The sequence below is a fragment of the Lampetra fluviatilis genome, chromosome 78 (genome assembly GCF_964198595.1).
Source record: "Lampetra fluviatilis chromosome 78, kcLamFluv1.1, whole genome shotgun sequence".
Classification (NCBI taxonomy): domain Eukaryota; kingdom Metazoa; phylum Chordata; class Hyperoartia; order Petromyzontiformes; family Petromyzontidae; genus Lampetra; species Lampetra fluviatilis.
Window position 1 is genome coordinate 2,248,127 of NC_136352.1, and position 18,204 is coordinate 2,266,330.

Below are 18,204 nucleotides of genomic sequence, written 5' to 3' on the forward strand. Positions count from 1 at the left end.
ATGGAAGGGGCGTGTGCAGGTCGGCAGTGATCGTGTCCATGCACAGGATAAACAGGAGTGGTGACAGGGCCGATCCTTGGTGCACTCCAACGCTGATGGGAAATGGCGGTGAAATGCCCACTGCACACCTGACTGCACTGGTGACGTTCTTGTATAGGAGTTGCACCCAATGCACGTAGGTTTCAGGGACTCCATGGGATCGAAGCGAGTGCCAGATGAGGTCGTGGGGGACCCTGTCAAATGCCTTTTCAAGGTCGAGGAACGACACGTGCACAGCTTGGTTCTTCTCTCTGTGCCTCTCCAGCAGGAGCCTCGCCGCGAATATGGCGTCCGTAGTGCCACATCCTTTGACGAAGCCGCATTGGTTGGGTGATAGGGTGATGATGTTTCTAATCCTCGTGTCCAAAACTCGCTCAAAGATCTTCATCGCATGACACAGGAGCCGGATTGGCCTGTAATTCGAGCATTCTGCCACGTCCCCTTTACCCTTCCAAATTGGAACCGTCGTGCTGGTCGACCAGGCTTCTGGGACCTCACTGGTGCTCGTGATGGTGTTGAAGAGCTGGGTAAGGAGGGCAGCACCCTGCCTGCCAAGGATCTTCCAGGCCTCAGCAGGGATATCGTCCGGGCCAGTCGCTTTCCCATTCTTCATTCTCCTGATAGCTTGTTCCACTTCGGTGATGGTGATAGGTGAAACCGGACCGAGGACGTGTTCAGCGCTAATAATCGGTGGGTGGGGAAATTCCTGGTTGCAGATTCCAGAGAAGTAGTCGCTCCAGCGTTGAAGGATGGCGGGCGGGTCTCTGAGAGCGCTGTGATTCTCATCCTTTATGCATTTGACCTGACCAATATCCTGAGTCGAACGATGGCGTGCCTCTGCCAGTCGATAGATCTTATTGGCACCTTCTGGGATGTCCAGTTCGACATACAGTTGGTCGTATTGAGCTAATTTCACCGCTGCAACTACTCGCTTCGCTGCCGATTTGCAGTTTCTGTATTGTTGGTAATCCAGATCTGCGAGCGTTTGGCGCCACTTCTTGAAAGCTAGCTTCTTCTCTTTCACTGCTAGCTGAACTTCTTCGTTCCACCACCATATTTGCTTGTCAATGAAGTGTTTTCCCGGCTTAGTTAGCCCCAGTGCTTCCATTGCTGCTGTGCACAGTTGGCCGGCGAGATCTTCCCAAATTGCATTCGCTGGTCGGTTGGTGTTCACGTCAATCTGATTAAAGGCGACTCTCAGCTGATCCTTGCATTCCTTCATCCACCACCACTTAATTCGCTGCTGTCCAGTTGTTGGTGGGCGATGTCGCTGGCCAATGTCCATTTTTATGTCCATGACCAGGATGCGATGTTGTGGGGCGATGTTGTCCGATGGTATGACTTTAGTGTTTGTCACCGTTTTCAGCTTATCCCGCTTGACAAGCCAGTAATCAATTTGAGTTGATCTCCCACCACTGGCGTACGTAATGAGATGGGACGGTCTCTTCTTGAAGAAGGTGTTGGCGAGGACAAGATCATGGGCTTCCGCAAAGTCCAGGGCTCGGTTTCCCTCATCGTTCCGGGTACCATATCCTTGGCCACCATGGTTTCGAGGGTATCCATCCCGGGCGCTTCCAACGTGTCCATTTAGGTCTCCACCAATTACTAACTGCTCTTCTCCATTTATCGATTGCATGTGTCCATCAAATTGTTCCCAAAATTCCTCCTTGGTATCTGCTGGGCAGCCGGGCTGCGGCGCATAACAAGATACCACCCGGAGGCGTAGGTCGTTTGAGTCGATTTCGATGGACATGAGGCGGTCGGAAACACGGTGGACGGCCACGACGCTGTCTCGTAGATTTTGGCTGACTGCGATTCCAACGCCGTTCTTGGTGTTTCTTTCACCGTTGTAGAACAGTTTGTATCCTTCTCCAATCTCCCTGGCCTTTGCTCCACTCCACTTCGTTTCTTGGATGCATACGATGTCGATACGATGGGCCTTTAGGGCAGCTGACAATTCTCGACTTCTCCCTGTCAATGTTCCGATGTTGAGTGTTCCCAGCCGTAGTCGGACTAACTTCTTTAGCCTGCCCCATCCATGAGTAGGTAGCCCTCGTCCACTTCTCGCGTCGTTTGGGCGAGGACGGCGCGCGTTTCCCCCGAGGGGTGCCCTAGCTTGTTCCAAGTTGATTTGACGTTGCCATAGATGCGACACAGAAATACTTTGGCCGGTGGGTCGCTCCATCTGACGCCAAAGACCCTCACCGTTGGTTGGAATCCAGCCGGCACCGCGTGGAGGTGGTGATGGGATTTTGCCGGCCGAAAACTAAAATAAACTATTGTTTTGATTTAACCTCCATGTTCAATAGTTAATATACTTTACTACAAATACAAACTTGACACTGTTACACACTGGTATGGTAAAAAGGTGGTGGCGTGTCCAGAACCATGCCTGGCCACCTTCATCTGCTCAGTATTAATGCTTCCTCACTTCACCATGTAATTAATTTAAGATCAATCAACATAGCAGAGGCCCACAATACGTTCAGCTTTCACTTATCAATTATGTTTGCTGTCAGCGATAATCAAACTAATTGTTGAGTTCATAATGCAGTGAAATAACTGCACCACAGCTCCCCATAAAGACAAACTCTTAAATACACATGCATTTAACATAGATCATTAACATATTATATAAATAAAACATCCACCATTCATGACAAAATGCAAGTAACCTTATCCCAGTGCTAATGCCATGATAGGTGCAATTTTAGGCCATGTAAGTGTGGATTCCTTGTCAGCAGATAATGGGAATGATCCAGGTGTCAAAAGATGACTGATAGATGAACCAGCTGTGCTCCCCACTGTCTTGCTGGGTTTTAGGAACCCAGCGTTCCACCCATTAATGTGGGCATCGCTCTTCCAACCTCATCGTTGTCACAGAGCAAATATCTCTTAACTGCCCTGCAGCATACCTCACAGGCCTCCTCCACAGAGGCCGATCTTCACTCCTGGCACAAGTCATCGGCAGGTCCGATCACCTCCACATCCTCCAATCTCTTCTCTAGCCAATGCCATGCCTGTTCAGCCCCTAATATCTGGACAAACAAAAGCTGCTTGAGCATGCAGTGTCTGGTAATGCAGGATTCATGACCGAACCAATGCAGCCTCGCCTGCCAAAGATATTGGCAGGCGAGGCTGCATTGTAAGCTTCGAATAGAATATAGTCTGGTTGAATAGAGGATGAATCAAAATTCCTTGCAAAAGGTTTCAGTTTGATGTTTTAACATCTTAAGACCTGTTTTGTTGCCAAGAAAAGGGGAAAACCTCTTCTTATATTTTGATACTGGCAAAGGAGGTTCCATGAAGTAGTGAGCCAGATGAAGACAAATTAAACTTAAGCAGAGAATTAAAGCAAATGCATTAAGGCGAGGGCAGGAGGAAAGGCCCCGCATGGCTAGGCCCAGCGTTGTAATGTTCCAACCGGGTCATCGATTCCATACTCGGTGCTACTAATTTGATATTCCTATGAGAGAGAGACGGAACGAGGCTCTACCTGGGTAAACAACAACAACCACCACGACAACAACCACGATGTGAACTTAATTCTAGATTTGAAGCTTTCGTGACTGCAAGGATTCATATTCTTAGGTTTTTTCGCTAAAGTCACGTAGGTAAAACATCAAAATTAATAAAAATAAAATAAAATAAAAAATCACGACGTTTCGGAGGCAACACAAGTCTCCGTCATCAGGTGGGACCGTCACAGCCGGATTAGCTGCACAAGTGAGGCAATGATTCAAGATGTAATCCCTTAAAAGCAAGTTGAGGGGGGGAGGAGCAGCAGAAACCGCGTCCAAGCCGCCGTCCATCCTTTTGGCCCCGCCCCCCTCCCCCTCCGGAGGCGTTGTACGTGGCACTCAGTGCCGTCTTTGAGCCCCGCCCCCCTCCCTCCCGATACGTTCCATTCACTGGCTACCACATTCTGATGAGCTCCCCCCCCCCCTCAACTTGCTTTTAAGGGATTACATCTTGAATCATTGCCGCACTTGATGCAGCTAATCCGGCTGTGACGGTCCCACCTGATGACGGAGACTTGTGTTGCCTCCGAAACGTCGCGATTTATTTATTTATTTTTATTAAGTTTGATGTTTTACCTACGTGACTTTACCGAAAAAACCTAATAATACGATGTGAACTTCTCACCTCGGATCTCAGTGAGAGCGCGCGCGGTGCAGCAGCTTCCTGGTATATCGTGACGTCACGCGGCAGCAGGAGGTGACATGACGTCACTTGCGGGGTTCAACACAATCTCCTTCCCGAACGAGCGGCGGTGTAACTGAATAAAATATGTTAATGAGACGGGCTCATGTCCAGTGATGAGGCGTGGATGCTAAACCCGTCGCAATGAACTCGCGACGGTATTTGTGAATAAATTATGTTAATGACCCGCAAGTGACTGGGCGTAGCTGTGCCCAAATAAAGATTTTTACTGGAACGGAAATCGACAGTGACCAACCAGACGTGACGTCACGCTCAAAAGCGAGGTGGAGGGGGGGTTTGGGGGAGGGGGTGAATATCTTGGCGACATGACGTCACTAGCGAGGTACACCGCCCCCAGGCGTCTCACATCGATGAGGTAATGCGGAGCTGTGACGTCAGAGAGCGGGGGGTTTGAATTTATTTAGATTCCTTTTCCATTGCTCTTGAACAGAGACCCATTGGGTGCGTGAACTCAACAACCACATGAACACTATTGTGTGTGTGTCTACACATGGCATTCTATGGGTCTTTCGGTAAAGCCAAGCAGATACAAAAATAATTTTAAAAATAAATTATAAAAATATCACGACGTTTCGATGGCAACACAAGCGATCGTCTTCAGATGTAAAAAATACAGCGAGTGAACTTCTGAAGTAGGACGTGAAATAGGCCTGAGATGGGTGTAGCCCAAGGGTAAGTGGGCGGGGCTAGAGACGGTATTTGCATGTAAATGTAAGATCGGAGGGCGCCCTGAGGCCGTGGCTTTACCGAAAGACCCATAGAATGTATTCCTGCAGTCACGACAGCTTTAAGTCAAGATTTATATAAACTCTAACCTCGCTCTCTGACGTCACCACTGCATTGCGTCATCGGCGTGAAACGCGAGGGGGAGGTGTGGCCCGCCAGTGACGTCATGTCACCTCCGGCTGCCGCGTGACGTCACGAGACACCAGGAAGCTGCCGATCCGCGCACGCGCGCGCTCACTGAGATCTGAGGTGAGAAGTTCACATCGTGGTGGTTGGTGTTGTTGTTGTGGTGGTTGTTGTTGTTTACCCAGGAAGAGCCCCGCTCCTTCTCTCTCGTAGAGATATCAATTGAGTAGCAGCGAGTATGGAATCGATGTCCAGGTTGGAACATTACAACGCGGGGCCTAGCCACGCGGGACCTTGCCTCCTGCCCTCGCCTGATTGCATTTGGTTTAATTCTCTGCTTAAGTTTAATTTGTCTTCATCTGGCTCACTACTTTGAAACTTTGCTTCTTTTAAATATTACTACAGTTTTTAATCTTACCAAGGGCAAGCCCACTTCAGCTGCTATACCGCTCTTTTTCAGAAGCGACCTGCCCACAACAAAGTGGCTTATCAACGTGTGGAAATGTCTGTCGGTCAAATACTCTAAACGCGTGGTGATGTTGACTCTAAATGTGGAGGGGAAAACCCTGAGGATCCGGAGGAAAATCCACGCGACCACGGGGAGAGAGAGAGACACGCAAACTCCAAATATACAGGAGGGGTCGGGATCGAACCCACCACCTCCTGTAATTCAGGAGAGATAGTTAACATCTCCCAGCCACCATGGTGCACACTCGAGTACATTACCACAATGAGTCTCAGCACTCTAATTCAGGAGCGTTCTGCCGAGTTGGTTTTGCTGATGCACCCTTTAGACCGATGAGCAACTATTTTTATATTACCAACCAAGGCTCACAGAGCTGTTAGATATTTTTCAGAAGCCACCTGGCCATAGATGATAGCTCAACGAAATGGCTTTAAACGTGGAAGATTATAGCAGCCAAATAATCTAAATGCATGTTTCTAAATGTGGAGGGAAAAATCGAAGGACCCGGAGAAAAAATACTCTGAGTGAGTCAGTGTACTCCTTTGTGTGAGTGCACTCTGCGTGTGTGAGTATACTGCGTGTGTGAGTATACTGCGTCTGTGAGTATACTCCGTGAGTGTGATTATACTCCGTGAGTGTACTCCGTGACGGTACTCTGCGTGTGTGTGTGTCATCTACGTGTGCGAGTGTCATCTGCGTGTGTGAGTATACTCCATGTGTGTGCGAGTATTCCGTATGTGTAATGTGGGGAGCGATCGTGTCGCGTGGTGACGTCACCCTCAGAGTCGGCGCCTCCCCCTGTCTGGCGGGTGACGTCACCAAGAGCAGACCGGAGAGAGGAGTTGGGGACAGCAGCGAGAGGTGCGCTTTTGGCGAGTGCTTGCGAGTGAGTCACGCGTGCAGAGTGTACAGAGAGAGGGAGTGAATGTGTTCATTGTAATGTGTGTGTGTGATATATTGTGCTGTCACATGGTATGCAGAATGTCGTGGGTTCGATTCCAACCCTGACGCATTTATAATTGGAGTTTACATTTTTTTTTCTTCTCTCTCTCCCCGTAGTGGCATTGATTTTTCTCCACATTTAGAAACATGCATTTTGAGAATTTGGCTGCAATACATTTCCATATTATAAGCCACTCAGTTGAGCTATCATTTGTGTCCAGGTCGATTCTGAAAAAAGAACTATGCAGCTCAGTGGGCCTCACCTGGTAAAATAAAAATAGTGTACTGTGTTTGAGGGTTTTCCAATTTAATTTGTTATTTAACAATAAAGATTATTTTTCAGGAGGGTCCTGCATTGGACTGTTTGACCACCACCAAATATATTTTGAGTTTAGGTTTGGGAGAAAAACGGAAACCCATTGGAACACCAATACCGACGGTGACGGCCGACGCCAGGATAGCGGCCACGGGCTCTTCTCTCAAGAAAGGAATCCGCTCCCCGCTGCCCATCCACGGTGGCGCATCGCTGGCGGGGCTGCACGCCGAGCCCCAAATTTTCCAGGAGGTCGGTACCTGCAATACATTTGTGACATAACACGCTCGACACGTATAACTCCTGGTTACACACCTGGTGTCCGAGGCGACCCTTAAGGGTGACCCTCCCCAGCAGTCCCATCTCACTTCCACTTGCAGTGTGCAGCACACGATCCGGGGCCTGTAGGCAGCCCACGTCAACCCCGACCACGCTGCAGTGTGTTGCACTCACGAGTGACGTTACCGCCCCCGTGTCCAGCAGAATCCGGGTACGCCGCCTGTTCACCTGCCTTTCCATGAGCGACATGGACCCCATTATTCCTGCCACCAGCTCCCGCAGCCAGTCACCCGCAGTCGCCGCATTCTGGGGTGTTGTTGTCGGCATCTGCGTGGGGGTCACTCGCTCACCATTATCATGACAGTTTATTTGTGTTGGGGCCACGTCAATTGCACCCCTCCGTGGTCCCCTCTTTAGGGAGGTCTTGGTGTTTAACCCTGATGCTTCTCTCGCGTGGGCGATCTGGCGACTGTCTCTCACGAGATGCCCCCATTGGTCGCATAGATAGCATGCACGGGGAAGGGCGGTGGCTCCATAAGAGGCCCCTTGCCCACTCCCCCTTCCCCTCCCAGTGCGCATTTGTTCCAGTTCTGCCTCTTATTGAGACACTCGCCCGGTTAGCCCCCCGACCATGGAGTATAGCCCTCTCAACTCGGACTGGACCATCTCCGCTGTGGACTGCAGCTTGGTCACATTCCCGTTTACTTGGGTCACCTTCCCGCATACTTGGGTTACCTCCTCACGTACTTGGGTCACATGGTCTGTGATATCTCCTATGCCGGTCTGTATCCCTGCCACCCATCCTTGGGTTGTCTCACGGGGTCCCGGAGGCTCCTTTGTCCCCCATCCCTCACCGTCCTGGCGAGCTTTTCCTCCTCTGGAAGAAGACTTGCGATGGTGTGCTCCTGTCCCAGCCGTTGGAACTGCGCACTCTCGCGAGCAAATCTCTCACACGCACGCGCGCGCGCTCGACAAGGGTTTTAAATGGGGGATATGGGCAGTTCGCATCTGGCTGCCACCACGTTGTGCTTGTCAGATACTGTTGAACTTTCTCGGCGGCGAGGTCATCGATGATCTCGGCAGTGTATCTCAGGCATGCGCTCTGCATTAGCCAGAATGATTTATTTTAGTGCGCACTCACTGAGATCCGAAGTGAGAAGTTCACATCGTGGTGGTTGTTGTTGTGGTGGTAGTTGTTTACCCAGGTAAAGCCTCGCTCCTTCTCTCTCTCGTAGGGATATCAATTGAGTAGCAGCGAGTATGGAATCGATGTCCAGGTTGGAACATTACAATGCGGGGCCTAGCCATGCGGGGCCTTGCCTCCTGCCCTCGCCTCATTGCATTTGGTTTAATTCTCTGCTTAACTTTAATTTGTCTTCACCTGGCTCACTACTTTGAAACTTTTTTTCTTTTAAATATTTTTACAGTTTTTTTATTTTACCAGGCCAAGCACACATGATGCCTTGTAAAAGGTTTCAGTTTGGTGTTTGAACATCTTAACACCTGTTTTGTTGCCAGGAAAAAAGGGGAAAACCTATTCTCAATTTTGTACTGGCAAAGGAGGTCCTATGATGTCGCTGCTCACCCCGAGCTCTCATTACTCTGATGGTGCTTGTCTTTGTGCTGTACGCCTTTTGGCGTCCTCTGGTCGAACACCGTTTGAGACTATGCTTGAACGAAAAATATCTCTGGTGTGAACCAATCAGTTAAGAAGACAATGCATATTTATTTGTATTCTTTTATATAAAAGTCTCCACGCGCTCGCGCTTGTGGGGGATTTGGCTTTCGGACGGTGGGTTTAAGATGGAAATAATTTGCCAGCCGGCACACCCTGGTGGGAAAAGGCTATTGCGTTTTCACGTCCGTAAATTTTTAAGTCGTTTAATTAACAAATTAGTGGCATTCTTATTTTAATTATTTACTTATTGCGCCAGATCGACCGTACCAACTCACGCCAATTGTTCTTCTTGGTTTTTTCGGTAAAGTCACGTAGAAGGGAAGTAATAAAATAATAAAAATAAAACATAATAAAATGAAACAATTCTCACGACGTTTCGGCCACAACGCAAGCAGCCGTCCTCAGGTGAAGAATGAGACAATCCAAGCTAGGAGCTTACATATAAGCTGGGTTGGGGGTGGGAGAAGAGCGCCTTAACAAAAAGAATGTGCATATCAAGAGTAATTTAGCATATACATGGGAAATGCGCGGGGGCGGGGGGGCTTCAAAGTCATACCATGCCCACGCACTATGCAGGATCAAGAGCACCAAGGGGGGTGCAGGGATTAGCATTAACAAAGGAAAGGAATGCCAATGATATGTAGCTGCAGTTACTAAACAACACCGTAGAAAACGAAAGTATAAACTACATACAAAAAACTAAAATATAAACTGCATAGCACCATCAGTATACTTACTATACTCTACAATAAGCTGAGTTACTAACAGCAAGTAATACATTACAATTCTACGTCGTAAAAGTTATATAATATGCTTCCATCTAAACTTTATTCTCTTACATCAACCGAGCATATACCGTACTATATACTGCCATAGATAAACCCAACATTAAATTATATACTGTATTGCAATAAACCACATTTCAACATAACACTATGTATTATTCTACCTACCCTAATGTGTATCAAAATGGTTTATTACGTCCTTCCAATGATTGCTAAGCCAGAATCCATCTTCTCGATTAAAATTGTCTCTGTGTTTGTATATGTGGATCGCCTCATGAACGAATGTCTCATGATAGCCAGGTGGCTTGCAGAGAACCTCTGTCTTGGAGAAGTCAATGTCATGTGAGCCCACTGAGTTGTAACAGTGATCTGCCACGGCTGAGGTGTTTGTCCTACCGTGTTTCAGGTCAGCTTTATGTTCACGGATGCGGTCCGAGACATGTCGTTTGGTTTGTCCAATGTAACTGCTACCACAGAGGCAACTTAGTTTGTAGACACCAGGGTGCTGTATGTCTGGAACCACATCTTTTACAGACGGTACCAGATCACGGATTTTATGTACTGTGTTGAATCGGACCTGGATCTTGTGTTTAATCAGGATTTTGGAGATCTTTTTTGTGACCCCAGCAATGTAGGGTAAGGTGATGGTCTTGAAAGGCTCCTCAACAGGATCCTTCTTGATGGTTGGAGAGATGGCTTTGCGGATTGTGTAGTCGGAGTAACCATTAGCCTTAAGAGCTTGGCGTACGTGTTTGAGTTCACTGGAAATGTGTTCATGGTCGGATATGCATTGGGCTCTATGATATAAAGTTTAGATGGAAGCATATTATATAACTTTTACGACGTAGAATTGTAATGTATTACTTGCTGTTAGTAACTCAGCTTATTGTAGAGTATAGTAAGTATGCAGTTTATATTTTAGTTTTTTGTATGTAGTTTATACTTTAGTTTTCTACGGTGTTGTTTAGTAACTGCAGCTACATATCATTGGCATTCCTTTCCTTTGTTAATGCTAATCCCTGCACCCCCCCTTGGTGCTCTTGATCCTGCATAGTGCGTGGGCATGGTATGACTTTGAAGCCCCCCCGCCCCCTGCGCATTTCCCATGTATATGCTAAATTCCTCTTGATATGCACATTCTTTTTGTTAAGGCGCTCTTCTCCCACCCCCAACCCAGCTTATATGCAAGCTCCTAGCTTGGATTGTCTCATTCTTCACCTGAGGACGGCTGCTTGCGTTGTGGCCGAAACGTCCTGAGAATTGTTTCATTTTATTATGTTTTATTTTTATTATTTTATTACTTCCCTTCTACGTGACTTTACCGAAAAAACCAAGAAGATGAATCCCTGCAGTCACGAAAGCTTTAAATCGAAAAATCACGCCAATTGCCTGAGGGGGGCAGACCCTGCCGAGTGATGCGCGTTCGCTCCAGCTCACGGGGGACATTTTATTTTACGCATTTCACATGGAATAAATATACACATCACGTTGGCGATTTCTCTTTACAGTGTGATGTCCTCTACCCCCCACCCCAATGCGTGCAGTTACTGCTATAAAGTCCTTAGATATTAATTAAATATTATTCAAGCGCTTACATAGTATTATTCTGCCTCGGGCGGGGGGATGGTGGGGGGGGGGGGGTAGCGGCCCAACCCGCAGCCTGGCAACGTCTCACCTCCTCCGGCTTGCCAATCTAGGCAAGGCCACAGGCTCTGCACGGGACGAGGCGTTACCACGCCAATGTAAAGTACAATTTTATTGCATCTTTCGCTAACAACTGAGGTTTATTGTTTACTATTATTAAACAAATAAGTTTACAAATATTGCAATGATAATGTTTGTGTGCACATAACAACTCTGCTTCATTGTTTACTATTATGAAACTAATAAGTTGCCTAATATTACAATTATAATGTTCGTGTGCAGAAACTATATGTGTGTCCCTAATGTCGATGTCTGTGTGTGTGAGTCCATATGTGTTTGTATGCGTGTAAGTCGATGGGTTTCTATGTGTGTGGGTCCATGTCTCTGTGTAAGTCCATGTGTGTGTGTCTTTTTTAAACGAACACATAACTTTACCGAAAAACCCAAAGAACACCTCCCTGGGAATTTAATACCATACAACACTGCACCTGCTCCGCTCCCCATGAATAATCAGGTAGTTCTACACATGGTTGAGGAGCTCCTATACCTGGTTAATGTGTTCACGACCAGCTCTGGTTTCACTTCAAATTAGTCTAGCAGCATTCTTTAATTATGCTCTGTAACACTATGTGGAAGCTGCCTGGACTTTTTCTCCATACAAAGCTGTGAGTGTCCATTGCCAAGGTCTCGTCCATTACCAAGGTCTAGTAAAAAAAAACAGGCATTCAAGCTAATCTGAGCCTGGCTTCACACCTCTAAGCTGCAAATGAACATTAATTTATATATTTCTGCATAATACAAATAGTATTATTTGCAACAGCCTTTGCTATGTTAGCTAATTTTTCTTAAATAAATATTCTTGTCGTAGCTAGACAACCGAAATTGTGTGCTTGGAGTTTTTGGTAAACATTCATTTTGAAGACACTAGGGCAGGGGTCTGCAACCTTTAAGACATAAAGAGCCACTTGGACCCGTTTCCGAAGGAAAAAATAAACTGGGAGCCGCAAAACCATTGCAACATTTAAAACAAATATAACACTGCATATATTGTTTCTTACCTTATTGCTATATACAGGATCGTGCAGTCAGCTGTCAATCTGAATAAAAAAAGGACTTTTTCACTTAACAATGTAAAATATATTTTTGCAAATTAATAGCTAAATTACCTGGTTAATGGGATTTTTGCTCCTGAACCTCAGTGCACAGTGTCTGCACATCAGGGCTGTAAGACGTCACCTTCATTTTCACACAGGCTTGCAAGCTGTCATCTGTGAGGCGTGATCGATGTTTGTTTTTAATATAGTTCATGTTGGAGAAGACCTGCTCACATACATATGTGGAGCCGAAGATCGACAGGACTCCAAATGCATACTTTTTCATGTTTATATAAGTGTTGGGGATGGCATTCCATGTTTCGAATACAAGTTTGTCCTGTTTGGGAAGGTTTTCAATATCACTCCATTTATGATTCTGAGCCAGAATGGCCTTCTGACGGGCAACATCCTCAAGAGTAGCGGTCAAGCATTTGAACTTGGACACCCATATATCTTTGTCGGCTATATCGGCCAGTTCCATCTCAAGATCAGGTTGACTTACACCTGCAAATGCAGTCATATTCAATAGGGATGGATCGATCGCCAGGGGAGTGACAGGGAAGGATAATGTCGTTTTTTCCTCTCTGAACTCACAGAATCGTTTCCCAAACGAACTTTGCATTGTGGTGATTGCAGACTTGAAATATTCCAAATTTATCGTATCATGACTTTGTTTGAACTCTCTCAAAGAGGGAAAGTGAGACAGTGTACCTCTCTGTAAATCTTTGACAAACACTGTCAACTTGCGCTCGAATGCCAAAACCTCCTCCAGCATGTGCAGGGCTGTGCCTCCTTTCCCCTGAAGGGTTGTATTTAGCGTGTTTAGATGTGCTGTCATGTCTACCATAAAATGTAATTTTTCCAGCCACTCTGGCTGTTCCAGCTCAGCAAAGGTGAGCTCTTTGCTGCCCAGGAAGGTTTTTACTTCTTCCAAACATGTGACAAAGCAACGGCAACGTTATTGCCTGTCACCGGGCGGGCAGTGTGGAGCGGAGCGGCGACCTGTCAGCAGCGGCAACGCCAGAGCAGGTGTCACAGTGCGCCTCCTCCCCTCGCTAGCATCCGCCCCGGAGCCGCGGTCAAGGTTCAAAAGAGCCGCATGCGGCTCCGGAGCCGCAGGTTGCCGACCCCTGCACTAGGGTGTCCAGGCATGTTTATGACCATTTGGCCTTTCATTGTGTGCCTTAACAGCCCATGTGATGAATTGGGGAATCTCTTTCACTATATCATGAAAATATGAATATGTATAGACGTGTAAGTCATGTGTGACTGTGTATATATGCATTCCTCTTTGCCTCAATACTCACATAGATGGTGTGGATATGTTTTTCTGTCTGCAGCTGACGCTTGTTCTGTAGAATTGGCCTGATGGAGCAAAGGCACTCAGTGCAGCTCGGTACAAGAAGGAAACAATGCGTCCAGAATGCAAACAGCACGGATCGTACTGGAAACTTGACACTGCACCAGAGAACACACACAGGAGAGAAACCTTTCAAGTGCACTGTGTGTGGGAAGGCGTTTGCACAGTCATCAACTCTTCAGACCCACCAGAGAACACACACAGGATATAAACCCTTCATTTGCAGTGTGTGTGGGAAGGCATTTTCAGATTCATCTACTCTTAAAAATCACCAGAGAATACACACAGGAGAGAAACCTTTTAAGTGCACTCTGTGTGGGAAGGCGTTTGCACAGTCATCAAATCTTCAGACCCACCAGAGAACACACACAGGAGAGAAACCTTTCAAGTGCACTGTGTGTGGAAAGGCATTTGCACAGTCACCACATCTTCAAAGACACCAGAGAACACACACGGGAGAGAAACCCTTCAAGTGCAGTTTGTGTGGTAAGGCATTTCCAGGTTCATCTACTCTTAAACATCACCATAGAACACACACAGGAGAGAAACCCTTCAAGTGTAGTGTGTGTGGGAAGGCATTTTCAGGTTCATCTACTCTTACACAACACCAGAGAACACACACAGGAGAGAAACCCTTCAAGTGCATTCAGTGCGGGAAGGCGTTTGCACAGTCATCAATTCTTCACACCCACCAGAGAACACACACAGGAAAGAAACCCTTCAAGTGCACTCTGTGTAGGAGGGTGTTTTTAGATTCATCTACTCTTAAAACACACCAGAGAATACACACAGGAGAGAAACCCTTCAAGTGCAGTGTTTGTGGGAAAGCGTTTGCACAGTCATCAAATCTTAATACACACCAGAGAACACACAAGCATCAGAAAATCCACAAGAAGTGTAATCTGAAATCAGCTTGTGAAAGTCAAAGTGCTGCAATGACCCCATTGTTCATGAAACAAGAACCAGAAGAAAATTCCAGCTTGGACACTTTGAAAGGTATCAAGATGAAATATGAAGAGGCGAAGGTGAAATGTGAAGAAGTAACAGTGAAGAGCGTGGACGTGAAGGTAAAATTTGAGGATGAGTCAACTACAAAATCGGACCTTAACATAGATGGGTGCAACGTGAAGCAGGAAGAGAATTCTGACTGTGAGGCAGAGCGAGGCAACTCCCAGCAGTTTGTGGAAGTGGAGGTGTGGGTCGACTTCTTAGACAATACGAAATCAAATGGAGACCAGGTAGATGTGCAAGCTTGATACAATTACGCTCCTATGGATGCACCTTTGTCACAGGCCTTTCTAATGAAAGAATGTGAAGTTGAACACTCAATTTCTAGGTTCAAACTGCAGTGTTTTCCTACTTTAAGTTTTACCACACATATTTGGCAAATCTAGAATTAATCCCAGCAACGTAGCAAAAGTGATGTTTCATCTACATAACAAAGGCTCAGTCCCATTGACAGCAGGACGAACCTTTATATCAGCTGCACCTTAACTCTTAGAACCTCCCAGTTCAACCAGTCTACACAACAAAGATTAATTCCTGGCAGCGGTTTCAGCCTCACCACCTCTACATAACAAAAGGCTCAGTCCCATTTACACGCACCTTTACATCAGCCTCACCTTAACAACTCTTTTCAACCAGTCTACTCATTCCTAACAGCGTGCTTCAGCCTCACAATAATAATATCCAGGGCCTACCTTGGCTCCTCCCACCCTCAACCAGTATATATGTAATATCTTCAATAATGGCGGGAGACGAGTTAACGGGGCAGCACTCTTTATTCACAACGGTTGCACACGTAACAGTCCCAACCGAGATAACACCTATGTCACACGTGCCTGACTCGGCCACGCACTCCGTCTTCCCCCGTGGGGTACGCGCACCTAACTCTGCCTCGACTCAGGCTCTCCGGCTACGCTCTCCCCACGGGGAGCTATCAGACCCCTACGCGCACTCGGCTCGGGCCGCACTCAGTCTCTCCCGTAGGGTACGCGTGCCTATCTCTGCCTCGACTCAGGCTCTCCGGCTACGGTCTCCCCACGGGGAGCTATCAGACCCCTCTTGTCAGACCACGGGTCTCGACCACTGGGCTACACAGCCCGAGCCCTTACAAGGGCGTCGGATCGTGAATCCCAAGGCCTCGCCTCTGAGCCTCTCAGAACCCCGGCCCTTACAAGGGCAGCGGGGCTAGGGGTCCCAGGGCCTATCTATTCCTCCGGCTTCTGTCTTTACCGGTTACCAACTCCCCGAGTGCCCGCGCACATCGCCTTACATAGCCCTCCGCTCCCGAGGGGGCGGAGCCTATGCGGACCGCGATGTGAGCACCCACTCGATGTAACCAATCACCACGCGCTGCCTCACGATCCCTCCTGCCAGCGCGTATCACCACTACATATATACAAGGACTGTTTTCTTGGAATTTCTCTTACTTGATACAGCTATCGTGCTGTGACGGTTCCACCTGAAGACAGGCTTGTGTTGCCTCCGAAACGTGATTTTTATTTTTTATTTTTATTTTTTACCTACGTGACTTTACCGAAAAACCTAAGAATATGAATCTTTGCAGTCACAAAAGCTTCAAATCTAGAATTAAAAGTGTAAGAGTGGCCAGTATTTGTGGGCCTGTGGGTTGGGTCGATCTCTAACCAGGAGCGACTCAAGTGTTTTGTATCATATCATCTTAAACACTCGAAGGGTGCCCATAATGGGCATCTGCCCCTGTGTGCCACGAGGTGAGCGTTCACTGGCCTGCATGTGTATATGAGTTTGTAAGTCGGGGGCAATGATTGATATGCCAGTCGAATTTGAACCTTGAACCTCTGCAACAAATAGAGAATGTACTCCTACTTGGCTTCCATTTAATGAGAGTGCTGTACGTATATGCCTCATCGAGTCAGAGATCAATTTGTAAATACGTAACGTGATGCAGTACATTTCAGTATAGTAATAAAATGTTGTCAATGTGCCTTTCGATTATTTTGAATCATCATTGAAAGAATACTTGTCTGATTCTGACCGTACATGCAACATTTTGTGTATTAATGTCAAACATGGAATATGTGATGTCAGGACAAAGTATCTGTTTTGGTGGTAACCTGTACGTATAACTCACATGAGAGCGGTTGTTTTTGTGATACGGGTCCAAGGGTATTTTTGTGAATCAGGATGCATCTGACTCCGAGGCAACTCATTGTCTTTGAAATTGGGAGCATATTCGGATCATTCATCAGTTATAAGGCATGCCACTTAAAAGTTATGTATAGGAGATACATTCTCCACAAGAACACAAATTATAATTTTGTATTACATATGTACATTTTGTCGAACTGCGACTTGAAATGGACCTTGCTGATGAACAGCAGTTGAAGCAAGCCCGACTGTTGAGACATTGTACACCTGTAACGGGTTCCGGAGACACTTGTAGAGGTAACTTCTTTATTACAATACAACACTCAAACAGTCCTGATACTCTGTTACAGCCTAGGTACACAGCCTAGATACTCTACTCTGGCTACGCTCTGGAACTCGCCCTCACAAGGTCGTAGAGTCGGGAGTTCCAGAGTCCCACCACTCGCTCTCACAACATCCCAGGGTCTTCAGATGGCTGGTCGTGGGTCTTGGGTCTTGAGTTACAACTGGCCCCGATCGTCTAGGGAGGCTCCCCTTTTTATGCCTAGTCCAACGAGGGGTGGGGCCGTGTGCGCCACCAGACATCCGACAGAGCACACAGCCCCCCCCCCCCCCCGTTGGCGGTGCCAAAAGGCTTAAGCGCCTGGGAACCCAACGCCTGGCGCCCAGAGGCTTAAGCGTCTGGACCCCCTGGGAACCCAGAGCCCCCAGCAGCCCCTCCCTTCTTATGTCACTACACACCTGTCGTGAGTTCTTGGAGACACTCGTAGAGGCCACGTGTTTTTATTTTTATATATATCGGAAAGACAGCGTCTGACAGCCCTGTTCTTCACCTGAGGACGGCTGCTTGCGTTGTGGCCGAAACGCCGTGAGAATTGTATTTTATTATGTTTTATTATTTTATTATTTCCCTTCTACGTGACTTTACCAAAAGAACCAAGAAGATGAATCCCTGCAGTCACGAAAGCTTTAAATCGAAATGTTGCGTAATACAATTATAATATTCGTGTGCAGAAACTATATGTGTGTCCCTAAAGTCGATGTCTGTGTGTGTGAGTCCATATGTGTTTGTGTGCGTGTAAGTCGATGGGTTTCTATGTGTGTGGGTCCATGTCTGTGTGTAAGTCCATGCGTGTGTCTTTTTCAAACAGACAACGCCCCATGTGTGTGTACGTACAAGTGTTTGTGTGTGTGTCAGTCCATTTGTGTGCGTATCAGTCGCTGTGTGTGTGTGTTAGTCCACGTGTGTGTAAGTCCATACGTGTGTGTTTCACTCGATGTGTGTGTGTGTCTAAGTGAATGCGTGTGTGTGAGTCGATGTGTGTGCATGGCTCCATCTGAGTATAGGTCAATGTGCGTTTGTGTGTCTGTGTGTCAGTCGATGTGTGTGTGAGTC

General features: G+C 47.0%; 1 protein-coding gene across 1 annotated transcript; it reads left to right on the forward strand.

Moving 5' to 3' along the window:
• The first annotated feature begins 5,191 nt into the window (after positions 1 to 5,191).
• LOC144953559 (uncharacterized) lies at positions 5,192 to 17,000 on the forward strand. The gene is made up of 3 exons (XM_078884128.1): positions 5,192 to 5,238; positions 6,919 to 7,088; positions 13,657 to 17,000. The coding sequence occupies exon 3, from the start codon at positions 13,685 to 13,687 to the stop codon at positions 14,930 to 14,932; it is 1,248 nt and encodes a 415-aa protein (XP_078740254.1). The 5' UTR covers positions 5,192 to 5,238; positions 6,919 to 7,088; positions 13,657 to 13,684; the 3' UTR covers positions 14,933 to 17,000.
• The last annotated feature ends 1,204 nt before the right edge of the window (positions 17,001 to 18,204 follow it).